General features: G+C 43.0%; 1 protein-coding gene across 1 annotated transcript in view; it reads right to left on the minus strand.

The window, feature by feature from the left end:
* Positions 1-4,947: 4,947 nt before the first annotated feature.
* The window catches only part of PGGHG (protein-glucosylgalactosylhydroxylysine glucosidase), a 201,896-nt gene continuing 188,463 nt past the window's right edge, over positions 4,948-18,380 (minus strand). Inside the window, exons 13-14 of the mRNA XM_085644806.1 lie at positions 17,747-17,958; positions 4,948-5,345 (exon numbers count right to left, since the gene is read on the minus strand). Coding sequence (XP_085500932.1) covers positions 5,278-5,345; positions 17,747-17,958 — 280 coding nt within the window. The 3' untranslated portion in view covers positions 4,948-5,277. The remainder of the gene's footprint in view (positions 5,346-17,746; positions 17,959-18,380) is intronic.

Below are 18,380 nucleotides of genomic sequence, written 5' to 3' on the forward strand. Positions count from 1 at the left end.
GAGCAACATCTGTTTCTAAAGTGCTATCCCACTGACTAGGCCTTGCTCTTTGACTAGATTAAGGCCTTCGCTGACTAAGAGCCGTCCAAGTGGAAAAGTGTGGGACAGGTCCCCATCACTGCAGCGGGTCTAGCATAGAACATGCACATGACAGTGGCCAGGCACATACCAACATTTTACACCGTACTTTAACAGAAATACATGTGGACGGCAACTATTTAATGGCACTAAAGCTAATGCCAGTTGAGGCAATAGTACTGTTTATAGTGTTCATATCTGAGCATGCAGAATTATAAAATCAACAAGGGCAGAAGAAAGTAATAAGACATTGATCCTATTATATCCTTTCGCTCATCCACGGCATCCCTGTTCATAGTGCCTCGCACTAAAACGGTCTCCTGGGGCGACAAACGTTTTATTGTCGCAGCTGCTAAACTTTGGAACTCACTTCCACTACAGATCCGATCCTCCCAATCATTACTAATGTTCAGAAGAATTACGAAAACATGGCTGTTCACACAATAAGTCTCCTGGTACAAGTTTCACGCTGCCGTCCTTAGCGCCGAGACACCCACGGGTATTTGAGCGCTCTATAAATCTCATAAACATAAACATATTATTCCAGCACTGTAACTGAGCAGTCACAGGAGTCACATTAGACTCCACACACATTGTTACACCAAATCCCACGTGTGGTCGAACTGACTAACCCTCCTCCTCAATCTTCCACAAGGGCTGGAAACCCAGGGGCGTAATCATCAAATATTCAGGCAACACAACTCTGCAAGCCACTTTGCTTTGCTGTGTGAAACGTAGAGGGCAGTAATGCACCATAGTTAACATTATATGGCCCATTCCTGTTCCCTGCCTGAGCTGGCACAAACGGCTGACTAGCACCTTCCTGCACAAAAAACGTCCTTTGAGGCTTATCCACTAAAACTAATGAGGAAAAATAAGCATATTTCTCCTATTTACGCCCCTCTTCCCAGGGAGGCGTAACATTTTATATGCATTCCTAGGTCTACCACTAATGGTAAATCTGTGAATGCACCAAAATCCATGGGTGGATGCATGAAAACGCTCATGCACCATTTAATGAAAGCCTCTCTGAAGCAGAGTAACGCAAGGCAGTGACTTGAGCTGCCTTGCTTTACTCCACACTTACCAAGTCACACAGGGTGGCCTTGTGTGGGTTTGTAAATGTCATTCTAGGTTTTGCATAACCCTTGCACCCACTTGCTTGGCACACAGGCAAGGCAAAGCCATGATAAAAAAAGCCCTCTAGTCTCTCTCTGGACAGTCAAATTTCCATCCATTCTTCCATGCCACACTTGACCCTCCATCTTGGACTTCTGGGCTAACTGCAAAATGATAATGTTAAGCAACTGATAGATAAGTTCTAGACAGGTTATAAGTAGACACGTGAGAAAGCTCCAAATTTAACCAAACATCAGTGGTTAGCTGCCACGTTTAACATCAAGAGAGGGGCATCTTTAATTATTGTTATTGGAATATCTTGACAACAAAAATCATAATGCAAGCTGCCATAAAACTGTTTACAATATATTAAGTGAAGCACAGTAGCTGGTCATTTGTGGCAAACGTACTCAAATGCTTCTAGTTCGCTTCTCGACTCATGAAGGAAATGCCCTTTTGGATAAGTAATCAGCATTTGGGAGCTTCAGGCAGAAGGAAGGGAGTTGGTTCAGGTAAGAATTTACTTGACAGAGAAATTGCGTGAAAGCTCTGCTACGGAGGGTGACATGATACAGGATATCAACTTCTATGACCATTATGGCCAATTTTGTACAACATTCATACTCTGCAAAGACTGAAGGTCAATTATTTTTTAACAGTACTTGGGCACTGTTGAGAATCAACAACAGAGCACAGAGATAATAGTGAATAAAAGTGGGATGTCTGTATTCTCATTCTACAACTCTCGTAACCCCACTCATGCATCCTCCCAAGGTGCCCAGTGTTACCCATAGTCATGTGTTAGTGAACTATATAACTGTAACCAGAGGTAAACTGATGACTACATGTGGACCCGGCACACTAAAGGGTCTTCCATGTCTTTCCGACAGGGATACATTGCATCAACAATCAGTATCCAGGCTAAATTCCCCATTGGTCACTTAATGTGATTCAGGGGTATGAGCATGAGCCATTTTGTTCGATCAACTCAGAGCCGAGGGTCGTGAGCAGTGTATTTTCTAAGGGATATACTTCAAGCAGTTTCCCCATCCTTAAACCGCATAGCTTCCAATAAACTCTTCCATTCGTGTGCGACATCTCAGTATCCACTGCCTCCTTTAGTGTCCTTAAATAAAGCTATATTTTCATATTCTGTCCATTTGAGGAGCTTCTTCCTCCAGCCCCACAAACGGTGGACATATGGGTGATTTTCATTTCAGTGTTATCTGTCTTTTTGCAGGGATAAGGCCTAAGTTGACAAACCTGTGTGTAGGTTTGAGTTTTGTTGGGCACTGACACATACCAAGCATGTTTATCTCCGGTGTAATTGCTATATTCCTCTCTGCGATGTCATTGATGAATGACACAACTTCAGCCCAATATTGAGTGAGGTGAGCGCAAGCCCAAACCATGTGTAACATTTCAGCTCCCAATGTTCTCCATCTAGGGTTAGCCATTTGCACATGTAGTAAGAATGTATGTATTCTAACAGGTGTAAGGTACGACCTGTGTATTTATATATCTGTGCATCTCTTGCATTGCTTGCCCCAGTTCATGTGCAAGTGGGAGGATTTCAAACATTGCAGGTATGTCCTTTGCTTGGAGGCACACTGTCCAGCGGAGTGCCAGCAGGATGACGTCACTGAAAAATTAGGTCCACTGGAGGACACTAAGGGCCTGATTTAGATCTCGGCGGATGGGTTACTCCATCACAACGTCACGAATATCCTGTCCTCTGAAATATAGATCCCATAGTACATAATGGGATTTATATGTCTGCGGATGGTATTTTCGGCACCTTTGTGACGGAGTAACCTGTCATCCGAGATGTAAATTTGGCCCTAAGTCACACATTAGGTGAGACCTAAATGAGGTGCATCAAAAGGGAGTATAGCTACGACAACGTTCTTCTATGTATTATACACCAAATAGAAGGTGGTTACTTTCTGAAGCAATGTATGCTAAATTTAATTAACAGAGTATCTCTGATTGTCTGGCCTACCCTTCACTTGTATATAAAATCCTTGACCACCTTGTATATACTGTACACTTTTTGAGCACTGAGCACTTATGTCACATGATCACTTCTTTATGTAAATATGTATGTTGACAGCCTCCAACTACTATATTTGTGAATATCCTTGAATGAATTAATTCTGATAAACAAAAACAGTAGTTAGTAACCGGAGTCATGTTTCAGTTCTTTGTATATGAATAAATTGTTTTCTTGTCCAGGTGCCAGTAATACTCTATTAACTAAATTTAGCATACATTGCTTCAGAAAGTAACCCCCTTCTACCCATCAGAACCTTCTTTTGCTTACTTATATATATATCCAGGTTCTGAGGTACACAGGGTGACCTCATTGTTTTTTAACTATCACTTGTAGTGCAACAGAGTCAATGGCTGAAGTGGGCTGACTAGTGGCGGCCAAAGATCTTTGAAAGTGGTTGGATGTAATACTTGCCAGAAGTTCAGAGCATTTTTGTTTCTCCAAAATTTGCCTTAAAATTGCCCCATATGTAGCTCCACTGTGCATAATCCCAGCATTGTGTTAATGGCACCCCATTATACCAAGAATACATATATTATTCCGGTATCAGAATTTTACCATTGATACTGCCCATTTACGATGTGTTGCCTGTATGTCAAAAATAACCTTAAGTATTTTAGAGGCAGCATTTTATCATGGTTTGCTTCCCCCAATCTGCCCCCTCAGTCCCAAAATGCCATGGCAATCCACCCCTCAGTCTCATAGTGCCATGGCAATCCGCCCCTTCAGTCCTAGAGTGCCATGGCTGCCCTCCATGTTGCAAATAATTACCCTCCAGTATGCTAGCAGCAGCATTTTGCAATAGGCGCCCCCTTGTCAAGTATTACTTCCAGTATTTCAGTGCCAGCATTTGCCACTGGTGTTCCTATGTCAAAAATTTCCCCCAGTATGAAAGCACCAGCATTTTCCCACAGGAGTCCCTATGTCAAGAATTACTTCTAATAACTCTAGTAACTCACTCTAGTAACCTACTCTAACTCACACTTACTCAATGCCACTCATACTCACTGTTACTCACACACAGTCATACTCAGTGGTTCTCACTTTAACTTACAAATACACGTAGACACACTCACTCTTTCACACTCACTGACTATGGGCTCTGGTGGAACTGCACTTGCTGCACCATTGATAGTTATGCTCCTAATTCACTTCAACTCTCTTTCACAATCTCCAATCACCTACTCCTTCTAATGCAGTCACACTCCTCTTACATGCACACACTATCATTTAGTCACACACTCTCAAACTCAGATTCTCACTTACTTTTACTCTCATTGACACTCTCAAACACACTCACACATACACTCTCATCATCAGGAGCCTGGAGAGGATGCCAACAGGGCTGACCTGCGCACTGGCAGTGCTTGTGAAAATATTACATTTGAGTTTTCATAAACACATTTAGTTAAATAATTAGCAGTTATATCATAGAAGTGAGTGGCACCTCCCAGGAGGCTGGGCTGCTCTATGAAGCACCTAAAATAGAGCGCCACTACAGCTGACCCAATACCTCATGCCGTATGCTGAGTTGGACAGAAGCAAAATGTGAAAGACAGCTGAACAAACCAATTGATGAACAGGGCATACCAAATGGATGGATGGATAGATGGATGGATGGATGGATGGATGGATGGATGGATGGATAGATGGATGGATGGATGGATTAAAAAGAACAAGAGCGATATGACATTGTGGTACCTGATGCAGATCATACTGCATAACATCTTTAATATTGATTGCTGAATTACGAGGCCGCACTCTTTACTCAAAAATACACATTTTCAGAGCCTTCAGTTTACAAATCAAAGTATTTACATAATTAATTTACAGATTGCATATGCTGATATTTTTTGTGCATTGGTCCACAGTGGGTTTGTTAAGCTCAAACGAGCACCATTGTGTCGGTGTACATTTCACTGCTCTTCTACCATTTTAGTGTCCAAGAATGCTCCTTTCGTCATTTCCCATTTTATCTTAGAAAGTGTGTGTGCGCTCTCATCAGAGTGTTAGCCCTGGCTCTTTATTTAAAGAGGCCAACATGAACTACTCCTCTGTATCCGACCGGCCTCTGAGGGAAATGAGACGGGATTCCCTAGGAAGGAGAAAAAATAGGCAAGTTATCAAGTGTGCTTTTGGGAGTGCGTCAGTTTCAAAGCATTAGAACAATGCACATCCAAGAAAACGCAGGTATTTCAGACACAACGTGATACATATAATTTCAGCGGGGTCATCTTCCCTTGTTGGTGACTAGCCTTCCGGCCCGTGCATAGCCATGGGGGAGATTAGGTAGGGCAAACTGAAGCTTTTCTATCACCCAAGTATGGAATGTAACCCTTGCAGTCCACCATAACCGCATCAAATGCTCATACATTGGCACTATATGGGCACTTCTTTTAAAGTCACTTAAAAAGAATTAAAAAGATATAAAAAGTGGAGGAAGCATAAAATGGTCTATGCGATTCTCCCCACCCCAGTTCCAAAGACACAGTATATCAGCAGAGAAGGTGGTAATGCATAGGAGACTACTGCAAGCCCTTGTGTTGGCCGAGAAAAGCTCCTCAAGGCTCTGGGTCCTTGTTGACAGACTTCCACGAGTGAGAAGCACTTTACCACAGCTCTGCTCCGACTGCGCTATTCGGATGAGCTTCCCTACATTCACATATTCAATGTGCTCTCTTTTGCAGCTAGCCAGCAACCATAAAGTTTGAGCGAAGAGGTCATAGCTCAGGCGAAAGTGGTTAAGGCCAAAGAAACATCAAAATAGTGTGTTTAGAACTTTGGTCTTAGAATATAAAAGTGAAATGTTGACTTTGAGGTTCTGGGCCATGATGAGTCTCATTTCATCCTTGCACTGGCGACAAGCTTACTCACAAGTCTGCAGTATAATCACCCTGTTTTGCATTCTTGTAATCCTGTGCTGACCATAGTGACCTATCATGGCAAATAAAAAATCCACAATTGTGTAGACAACTGAAGCACCGGCTCAGGTCGTTAGATGTACATTCTCTTCTGTCCCTCAAGTTTCCGGTGAGGGCTGGGCAACTTTGTGGAGCCTCGAGAAGAGGACTCAAAATGACCCAAGCATCACTGCAGCTTTACAGTTGCCTACACACTCTCGCTGCACATGATCCCTTCATGCTGAAGATGTCAAAAATCTTTGAGTTGGCAGTGGGGAATAGTCTCGATTAGAAAGAAACGCTCATGGAGATGTTGTCGGCAGCAAATACTATCGCTAATATACACATCGACTTAGAAGGCCACATCGGAACCGCTGCTGTGCGAAGTTTCACTGATGCAGGCTGTCACATCGCAAATCTTCGTCGATGGTAGCCTCAACGATGACACAGGTTCTCGCATCGCAGCCTCGCAGCTCTTCTAGACCCATGCTTTGCCTGAAATGAGCAACGCATCCTCAACGCCAGACTTCAAAATGCTAGCCCTCATTGATGGGATCCTCAACGACAATGCAGGACCTCGCATCTCAGCTCCACAGATCCTCAGAATCAACGCATCACCTCAGCTGCGTGATGCGTCCTCAACACGGGAAGTTGCAATGCTCCACAACCAGAATTTAAAGTACTCTTGTTCAGCGGATCTACCAGAATTTAAAGTACTCTTGTTCAGCGGATCTAACTGGGACTCTGTAGCCGGCCCGTGCTCCATCACGGTCTGCCTAAACTTGTGACTTTGTCTCGGTACGGCACACCCAGATGTCCACAGTTAGAGCTTTGTACTTTTGGAGCTATATTTACTGAGATCTTTAAAATTACATATCTCCGGTTCTACCAATTGTTTCTTTTTCCATTTTGGTCTTGCTTTATTTATTGAAATGTATTCTATATTTCTAAATTGCTGTTTGATTTTTTTATGTGTTGTGTTTTTACTGTATTACTGTTTGAAGTACTGCATAAATACTTTAGAAATTGCCTCTAAGTTAAGCCTGACTGCTCTGTGCCAAGCTACGAGATGGTTGAAGACAGGTTAAAATTGGGTTTGCTTATGCCTTACCCTGACAAGGATTGTAATTGCTGCTCGAGTAGGGTTTTACCCCTCTCAACTAGTAACACAATTCTCACAGTGAGATTTTGTGAAGGTCAAGTAAATGGAAGAAGTTGGCGTTTTATTATCCGTGAGAAGGAGGTCAACATGAAGTACAGAGAGAACACTGGGTGTTGATTCATTACTGTCTGATGGGAACCAGTAGAATGTTTCACTTGGATGAAATGTTGTGTTTTAACTGCGCGAAGCTACATCACTTGCCCCAGCATCCTTTGTAGGCGGACATCCTTTCACTTCTCTTGAAACCAATGCTTCTTATTTTTCTGCCTATAGAGATGCTCTTTAGAGCATGTACGTTCTTTCTTATTTAAATCAGAACTTTTACTTGGTCTTCTTTCAATGCTATATTTTCTGGCACCTGCTGCTTCTGAATTCACCCGACCTGGCCACAACCTTAGTTTAGCGTTAGGGAGTTTCCTTAATGGTAACTGGATTTTGCTTTGGATATGATACCTTTAACAACGCAATATTTGAATCTACTAAATTGACTTACTTGGATCATATTCATGTATGCTGTATTCAGATGAATGTTGATTTATACCTAATTGATTTCATTGAGATTGTATCTTTACTAATTTCCTTAGGGTTTGAAAACTTACTCCTCTTTGCTGTTACTCTGGGGCAAAATCTGCTTCAATGTCATTCAAATGTTACTGAAATTGTGATTTGAGATAAGGGTCCATCCTAGTGGACATAACGGAGTTCCAAGTTTGCGCCTAGTTTGTGAGGTGTAAATATCATCATTATCTATCCCACTATCAATCTGGTAGCAGAGGATGGTTCTCACTGAGGAGAAGGTAGTTAGAATTCAACTTAAAACCGTCTAAATCTGCTCCATCCCCATCCGCATCCACAAGGGTCCTATGGTCCAGTTTGGAGAATTTGAATGTTCCAGCGTTCCTGAGCGTTTGCAGTGTCCGAGGAGAGTAAGTATAGTAGGGGTATGCGTCTTTGATTGTGTTGTTGTGCATTGCACTGTTTGCAGGCTAGTGTGTTGTGCATTGTGATGTCCTTTTTAAGTCCAAGAGGGTGCCATGTTGTTGTTAGATCTGTGATGCTGACTTATGTGTTTCGCTTGTATTTATGAAGATTAACTTGCTTGCTGCAAGAGTTTAAGTTTTGATTATTGGACTCATCGAAGTCTAAGATCCCGGCATGGATATTGGGTATTTTGTGCTGTAATTTGTCTGGTAAGGTTTGTGGTGTCGGACATGAACAGCTATCGGCCAAACACTGAAAAGGACATATTAAACTTCTACTGTGAGAGTATACTAATTGAGATTGGTGTTTGGTTAATTCTTTTGTGCAGAGGATCAGACCGCACTAGTCAGGGTGATTTCCCACTGGTTGAGATTTCAGTTTGTGTGTGTGTGATAGCGCCGTTTGGGTGCTACTCACTGATTTCTCCTACAGTGATTGTGTATTTTAAGTTTTTTTTTAGTGGAATAGACAAGAGTTATTTTGTTTTTGGTGTTCAATAATTTTCTATTGCAAAGCTGAATCACTGCTGAGTGAGAGCTGCTGTGAGGTGGTGTTAGTTGCTTCATAGGTGCCATGCTGGAATTAGCCCGTTGGCCTGTGTGCTGTGCTGGGATTGGTCATTACGTCAGGGAGTGCCGCACTGTGAGTGGATAGTTTTGAGTTTTGTGGTGTCACGCTGAGATTGTGAGTTAGTGTCATTGAGTTTTGCCTTGAGTTTTATTGACACCCGTGGATATTTTCATTGACTTAATTGACTTTGTGTTGGGAAGAGGTGTGGTGCAGCGGCCAGGGCGCTGACTCCGGAACACCGGGGCTCACGGTTCGATCCCCAGAGCTGGTGGCAGGTTAGCCCAGCACCTTGTGACTCTGGGCAATAGCTCGCTTAATCTTCCCGACGGCCTCCAGTGCCGGGACACCTCGCCTGAGGTAGCTGTGTGCTTTACAAATGTAGGTATTATAATAGAGTAAAGATTACATTTTTCAAGAAATTAAAGGCATTATTTAGAGATGATGTAAGAATCGCTGTCCGTGAAGGCAAAGAGGCCCCTTCGGAGGGTGCGCCTGCTATTACATGACCAACAATATCAGTTTACACACATTTATTTGGCTTAAACACTGGAATTAGATCACTGCAAATGAAGGGTCCTATAGTTTCCTCGCCATGGTACTTTCAACTTGAGAATAATTAAGAATTTCAGGTGGGAGTTGAATGAAATTAAGCCCACACCTAGACCAGCCCAATATCAAGCCCTGAATGCATGAAAGTGTGCAGCACATGCAATAGAGAAGGACAAATATCAGAAGATGGCTAAAAGGACAGTTCAGAGTTGGATGGACACAAAGTGGGATGCAGGGAAAATACATTGGAGGACAGAGATGATTGAGGGAGTTGGGACATACCCTGCTTTAACTAACAGGAGATGGGAAAAAACAAAGCACAAGGGGGGGGGGGTGAGACTGCAATATAGAATGAGGAAGGGAGTGATGACTTATTGAGTGATTTATTGGCTTCCCGACCACCATTGTATAATATAGTTCTATCAACAGGGGGAGATCAACCATCTATGGGACTCCAGTCACCTGCGGAAACCATTGTTAGTGTGCCTATCAATCAGAGCCTCCTTGATGGGGGAGTTCCTGGAACTCTTTCAACTCCACATTAAACATCCACTCAATTCCTAGATCCATGATTAGCAGCTATTTCACTTCTGGCTACCTAGAGAATGCTCCTGATTCATTTACCACCTCCACCGGCAATTCCATAGAATAATGCTACAGTTGTTGTAACACCTGTCAGACCTACTATTACCACTACTATGGCTGTGTGTGGAATGGATGCTTTTGCAGAGATCGGAGCAAGACCCTGAACCGGAGCAGCTCCTGATCTTGGATGTGCCAACTATAGAGATTGATAGGATCGAGTCCAGGTCCTCAGAGACTGAAACCCCATCAAGAACATTAGATGTAGTAAAGGGGAAGGTAGAATTGGAAGAAATTATTAAGGAACTCTTGATTTGGGATTCATAACTGGGTACAATGAAGAAGAACTTTTGTATCGGTATAAGGAGGCTGATAGATGTGCTTGTTTGACCAGTGAGGCTCTTGAAGTGATAGCTACAGAATTTGGGATTTGCCTTTCCAAAAGTGTGACATAAAGGAAAAATGTTAGAATATTTGTCGCTGAGGAAACACTCAAGAACATGAGAACCCCTGGGCTGAGAGGTGCAGCTGAGAGAACTATCAGTAACTCAAATGTAGAGCTGCATGCAAAGGTTTAGAGATAGATGGGCTCAGAAAAAGAAAAAGGTTGACAAACAGGCATGGAGTAGGAGTGATTCCTAGGTCAAAGCCTATCACCTGAGGGAAGTACGTGAAGGAGCTTATGTGCATGTGCCTTGGAGTCATGGTGATCTTTTCACATTTACTAACCATTTTCCAAAGTAGAAAGAAAGTCCTGCTCAGTGGTATACTCAAGTTTACAGATTTGTGAACATTTCAAAGGTGCTTTGGGAATATCTAAATACTTCACTTGACGTTGAAGTCCCCTGTGATTTATGGGTTGAGTGAAAAGTAGCTCTACAATGGCCAACTGCAGAGTCACCAAGGGATGTTATAACTAATGCCCCATCTCCTGTGGTCATGGAGAAGTATCTTCAAGTGGTTACTTTTTGAAAACTATGGTTCTTCAGAAAGAGATTGATTGGTTTAAGATTTCAAGGACTACTCAAGAGTATAAGAAGTCAGTGCATGTCTATTACGAGAGGCTTAAGCAGGTTTTCCATCAGATTAATGGTGTTGAAAATCCAGAGCGAAGGGTCCTTGGAAATGTTGTCTCCCACTTCATCCTTTTTTTTCTTTTTAATCCTATTATTTTAACAAGGTGACAAACAAGTCTGTTGCAGTCATGATAACATAGCAGCCATACACATTCACCAATCATGTATCAATACAGTTCGCTTTATTGAATATTACCCTGGATTCTTCCCTCATGTCTAATAATTGGGGTTTCTTATAAAATTCCACCCTGTGACTTTCCCCCTGGAACTCAAGCAGGGGACAGAACAAATTCCACTTCTATGAGCGTTCCACCCACCGCACACCTGTTCCCATTTTCTTGAGCAACCCCTGCTTTCATATACAGCTCTCTCTGCGATCATGGCCCAGTCCATCTGTTTCTCCCACTCTCCGAGGGTTGGTGTGATGTATGCCCCCTAGTGTCGAGCTACATTTAGTTTAGCTATCATTATGCCCATTGTTACCCAAATTTGACCTTTTCGACTGAGATCAGTCGCCTCCCATATGTTAAGGAGACACCATTTTGGCTCAGGCAACTCAGAGTCAATAGCCTGGAAGTAGGATTGCCAATTCACGTATGCTGTGTTCTGTAGTGCGTAAAGGAAGCGGGCAAGTGCCATAATTTTGAAAGTGCTGCACGCCTAAGTAGGGACAACTGTGGGAACCGCCAATGATGGACATTGCTCCGCAGGCGCGTCAGAGGAGCCTGAAGGTTACGGTCATAGAATTGGTCTGAGTCTGCCATAACAAATATACCAAGATATCGGAAGCCCGCTTCAACCAACGCTACTTCACACTCCGCAGGCAAAACTGGGGGCGGGCCATGTAGAGCACAGATCATGGATTTAAACCAATTTATCGACTAGCTGGAGTATTACCTGAAATTTGTGAAGAATTTTATTATCCTGGCAATGGTGCGGCGTGGGGTTGCGACATATAATAAAATGTCATCCGCATATAATGATATTCGTTCTTCCCATCCGTCTGTCCAACAGAGCCCCCGTATCAGCGGATCCCCTCTGATCCAGGCCGCCAGCAGCTCAAGAACCAGGGCAAAGAGCAGCAGCGACTGGGGAAGCCCTGCCAGGTTTCCCGCTTGCGCCATAGGTTTTGTGTATAGGAGGTGAACCCAAGCCTGGAATTTGGGACCAAACCCCATATGTTCCAGGACTGCAAATAAGTACGGCCATTCGATTTTGTCAAAGGCCATACGGGCATCTAAGGAGAGCACCACTGCGTCTTCCTGTATGGTATCTTTCTTACCTATCACCCCATGGAGTTGACGCAAATTAAGGGCAGTGCTTCTCCCTGACATAAAGCCGGATTGGTCAGGGTGCACAAATTTGAAGACATAGTGAAGCAGGCTGGAGGCTAATAGCTTAGCTAGTATTTTGGTCTCTACATTAAGCACATTATGCAGAGAGATGGGACGGTACAGGCGCAGTCCTCTGCCGGTTTGCCATATTTATGGATAATCACCATGGAGGCAAGTCTTTGATCCTCTGGGAGCTCCCCTGCCCTTCTACTTTCCAGGTAGATCTTAAGTAGATGGGGTGCCACTCAAGAGGCTGTGAGTTTATAAAGTTCTATTGGGAGGCCGTTTGGCCCTACCACACGTCATTCTTGATTTGTGCCCAGAGATTTGTTGGCACATCCTGCAAAATGTGATTTGCTGGCAGTCTAAGCCTTGAGATGAAATCCTGCAGTATGCAAAGTATTGTAGTGATAACTTGAAAGCCCGACAAAAGAGAATTAAAGAGAAATTAATGTTGGCTTAGATGAAGTTATCCCAGAAAGGATTTCAGAATGGTCCGTACCCGGCAACTTCTGGATATGCAACTAGTGGCAGAAATGGAATGCATGGAGTTGGATGTCAAGGTGGTGGTCAGAGGGTGCAGGGTGGGATAGACGTCCTACTCGGTATAGGACACGGGATGCCTGTTGATCTGAATTTGGTAATGAATATAGCCTTGTTAAAGAAGACAATGCTGTGCCATTATTGTAATAAGCTAGCCGACTGGAAATGCGAGTGCGTTCGAATCCAAATAGAGTACAGTTTAATGGCAGAGGGCCTAATATATATGTGATGCCAACCCTAAATGTGCAAATGCAAAGACTCCCAAATCCTAACATGACTCATGCCCCCTTGATGCAGCATAATCTGAATACTCCAAGATTTAATGCAAATACAAGTGCCAGAGTTCCCCAGAACCCCATCCGGAGTCATCTTCTTTCCAGTTCATAATCTTTGATACCTTTGAAGATCTGGGGTCTGACCAGTCACAATGACATTACCCGAGAGGGGAGGAAGACAGCGTTTTTGGTGCAGTCTTAGGGGTAGACCATGTTGGCCCATATGTAGAAGGAGAAGTGAATGGCCATCCTTTGTCCTTTTTGATAGACTACGGTGCTACCTGTTCCAAACCTAACCCTCTCGGGAAAACAAGTCCAAATTGTAGGCACTGCAAACAGACAGGGAATCCTGTTTCCTTTAAGGTCCCTAGGAAGAGGACTAATAATTAGTATCAGTTGCTCTAGCCCAATAGGTCTGTTGGAAAAAGAACTTGTATGCAAGCTCAACTGAGTGATCTATTGTATCCCAAATGGGGTTCAGCTTCAAATGCACGATGAAGATACAGATTTTAAATTGAGCACTCAGAATCCCATTGTTAGGTTATTCCCTGTTCTGAGAAAGGAAGATTTGTCACTCGACTTGAAGGATTCGGTGAAGGGGGAAGCCTGCTAATATTCTGGCAAAGGTAAGAAAGCACTGTGCCTCGGCACTCCTAATGTCCCTATTTTAGTCTTAGCAAGTTAGCACAGAATCGTCAAAAACAAGTCCTACACCTGCTCACAAACACATGTCAATCCTAGTAAATCATAGAAGAAATTTCTTTGATCATTACAAAAAAGTTTTAATTTCCCGATATCAATGCTTCACTTGGCATTCAGATATCATATTTCAATGATTCTATATATCAGTCCAGTACAGTAACACAAAAAATATTTGAACAGATGGAGTTCATGTTTCTGATGTTTCCTCAGTGTCAAAGAGATGATCGCAGCCGACACGTGTTTCTTTACTTATTGTAACTTCTTCAAGGCTTCAGTTCTTAGGTTGTATCGCTATTGTAAGTGAGGAACAGCATCCCAAATTTGAAATTCCGAAAAAGTCCTTATTTAAAAAGCATCCAGATTTCAACAAGTCATAAGACAGATCCAGCCGAGAATTCAGTTGTTCTCTGGAGGGTCCCTGGAAAAGTGTGTCCAGATCCCATATTCAAAGTCTATAATTAAACCGCTGTTGTAAATATAGTTGTCACGCCTTACGCGGAAACACGGTGTCTACGTTTAGACAACAGAAATTTATAGACAATATGTTTAATCTTGCACTATGTATAAATAGAGTGTCGATACCATTTCACTGCAGGACCTGACTGGACGAAGCAACATTCGGCGGGTTCGCCGAAGATTTGGGGCATATCACAGCCCTTGTGCACTCTATTTATACATAGTGCTCTGACAAGGGAGAAACATGTTCCCACCATTCTGTTTACTTGGGTTTCTAGGCTCAACTTGCCATCAAAAACCACCCCCATATTGAGCACTGCCTCAGAGGAGGCTGGGGGCTTATCTGTAGGGATGGGCCAGAAGTTAGCCTGGAGCGGAAGAGGGACTTTCTTTGCCATGCAATACAGAATTTCTGTTTTTTCTCCGTTGAACGGCAGGGAATTGTCTCTCAGCCATATAGCAGTTTTTTTGCATACATTCATGAAAACTGTTGAGTGGTATTGACTGATTTCAAAATGAGTTGCGTATCATCCGCATAGTTCACCAAATTGATTTTATATGATTTGATCATTGGAATCAACAGGCTCATATATATGTTGAATAGAATCGGACTGATTGCCGATCCTTGGGGGACACCATGCTGAATGGTATCATACTTAGATAGAAAGGGAGGTAAGGCCACTGCTTGCTGTCTATTCACTAGGTAAGACTGGATCAATTTCAGTGCCATGCCCTCTTTCCCAATTTCCATGAGCAGCCTCAGAAGGATCTTATGATTGACCGTATCAAATGTGGCAGACATGTCCAATAGGATCAATATTGCTGATTGACCTCTGTCTGCTCGCATTCTATGTTCGTCCAGGACTGTTACTAGTGCAGTCTCAGTTCCATGACCTGGGTGAAAGCCAAATTGTACATCTTCTGGCCTGTGATTAATTTCTAGGAATTGCGAGAGAGTATTACTGACCAAGCGTTCCAGAATTTTCACAGGGTAGGGTAGAAAAGAGATGGGTCTATAATTATTTGGGCACAGGGATCAAGCGTGGCTTTTTTTTAACAAGGGTGTCACAATTGCCTGTTTCCACATGCATGAACTACCCCACTGCTCAAGGACTGGCAGCAGATCTGATAGAGCTATGGGAAGAGCTCCTCACTGAGCTCCTTCCACACCCCGTGAGGGAGAGGATCCATTGGTGACCCTGAAGAGATGCTTAGGGCAAGATGTTCATGTCTTAAGCCATCCACACTCTTACCATTGCCTGATGTTGATGAAAACATGGATGGGGTAGATCATGACTCTTGGCCAGTTGTGGTCCCAGCTGGGTTCATGACCTCGTCTGGCTTCCCCATCTAGTATGGACATTATGTCATAGAACCTTTGGATGAATTGCAGATGTCGGCTGAGGTGGCTGTTGTAAAGTGCGCAGCACACAAGAGCAGAAATGATGTGGTGACTACAGAAAATAGGTACACGGATGAGAGAGCTGCTATTGCACTCCTTGGTCTAGTACCTTTAATGGGGAATTGTCAAATGAATCAGAGCATGACAACTCTCTAAATCTTTTGTTTTATCGACTGTTGATGATATGTGGGAAGAGTTGAAGAAATTGCAGGAAGAGGCACCAGAATGTTAGCAAGAGAGATGGGTCAGAGCAGGGTGTGCTAAGAATGAGGATGAAAACTGTCTCTTTGGATGGTTGTCCTCTGCTACCTGATTAGATGTTACCCACATGCCACATTATTTTCATGGTGCAACACATATAGGTTGAGAAGCTATAATTTGTCTCTTTTATACATATTGGTTTAACCCTACATTCTGTGTCATTGTTGCTGAGGTATGCCACAGGTGTGTCACGTGCCAACAACTAAATGTAGACAGGAGAACCCCAGTCCTCACCAGTCATATAGGTAGAACAGGTGGTCCATTAAAATAGCAGGCAGCTCAATTCTGTTGAGATGCCTGTTTGTAAGGGGCTCTGTTACATTTTGGTAGTGGCTTGTCTATTTTCCCAATGAGTGGAGACATACTCAACAAAGAGGAATGACAGTGTTCCTGAGGCCAAATTGTTGCTCAGAAAGTTGATACCGCTTTTTGGGATCCCAGTTTCCTTTGAATCAGATCATGACGGCGAGTTCAAGAATGAAGTGATGAACTGTATGTGTGAAACTCTGCAGGTGGATAAGAGTTTTCACTGTAGCTAACTAGCTAAAGTGTGTGTATCCAGAGCTCTAAAATGACCTGACTTTCATTGGTGATGATGAGCCTGAGAAGTATTCCAGAGCAGACGACAGGACCGTCCCTCCATGAGATTCTCACGGACAGAGCCATAAGACTACCTGCTGTGTCTACGACTGCACCTTTAAATATTACAGATGACATGGTTCTTGACTACTGCAAAGGCCTGACTGATTTGGTGCATTCTGTCCCTCTTCAGGTTGAATTGGCAAATCCACTCCCAAGGAGGAGCAGCGCCATGTCCTCAATCCTGGTGAAGCAGTATGTGAGAAAGTCTAGCCTGGATCCCAGATGGCGTAGACCTATCGTGTGATTTTGGTCAGCTGTTAAATGTGAAGGTCTTCCAAACTGGATTGATGTCTAATGTACTTGGAGATTAAGACAAACTATGGAAAAGTGCTGATAGCCACTACTGATGTCCAAAGACCAAATTCAGTGCAACCTGGGAGTTCAGAGGGAGAAGATGAAGAGTAAGCTCAGGTATCTCAAAGTCAATCCGAGGCAAAGGCAGGGCCTGTGGTGAATTAGTGGCGAGTAGCCACAGTGATCCAAATTGAAGAAGCTGTAAGCACAGACTCTGAGATGTCATGAGGGAAAATGGTGGGTGTTTCGAGTAATGGCTCCCAGAGCCATTAGAGGGGGAACTGATCACGCAGTGTCAGCATCACGTATTTGCGCTTAATGATATGTTAATCTGTAACCCGCATAAAGCTGCTTCCATGATTTACACGTGATTTAGTCATTATTTCACATATTAATTTCCACATTATTGTACATGTTATTTTTTAGTTATGCTTAGTAAATTGAATGAATTATATGTTTTTGATTACCATAAGTCCTGTAGGGCTGAATCCGTGGCAGATCTGTAGGCTATTCACATACAAATTGCTTAGAATGTATCTAAACTGATCTAATTGGGTAGCCTGTGGTTCTCCTAAAAATCTAGCACAGATCAAGCCCTCCGAACCTATGTTGGACAACCCTGGCATACTGCAGGATTTGGTAAGCAGGGAGAGCTGATCAACTCTACCAGTGGAATAACATGCAAAAAAAATATGGGTGAGAGGACTTCTTCAGGGTTGCCCATGTAGCTGACACTGAACATACTATTGAAGTAAGATAGGACCTACCTCTGACCAATGGAAAGCGTTGCCCAGATCCAGCTAGCACAACCTCCAAGGCAGGGCACTGAAGCCCACATAGCGTTTTCTGCTCAATCGTAATCTTATCACTTGCAAACGTGAAATTTAACTTGGTTCCAAGATAACAAACTCCTGTAACTTTCATAATGCCAATCTCTTCAGGACATGCAGGGTCAAAATTCAAACAGCTCCTAGTAATCCTAGGAAAATAATGAGCATGTTAATTCTAGACAAGATCATTCAGTGCAGAATAAACCAATTTCAATTTTAATTCCACATATTTTCGCAGTTATTGTGTTTTGTCAATGAAATTGTCCCTACACTAGCAAGGAAACTCTGCCTTCAATTTAGGTATGGCACCTTACCTGTAACTCATTCACTGGTAGATGGCATTAGGGAATTGCTTCATATAACGATCACTGTGTAGGCAGTGAAGAAGGTTCTGAATCGCTTATACATGTTCTGTGTTTTTGCCCCTTCTATAAACACATACCTGTAAAATGGATTGTTCCATTGTGCAAAAATCTCTGTTGTAGGGAGCTCCATGAATCGTTCAGATTATTGCAATGTGACACTTTTGTGTCTGGCTATGTTTTTAAAAGCATTTTGGATTAAGCGTGCA

Source organism: Triturus cristatus, chromosome 3_1 (assembly GCF_964204655.1).
Source record: "Triturus cristatus chromosome 3_1, aTriCri1.1, whole genome shotgun sequence".
NCBI lineage: Eukaryota > Metazoa > Chordata > Amphibia > Caudata > Salamandridae > Triturus > Triturus cristatus.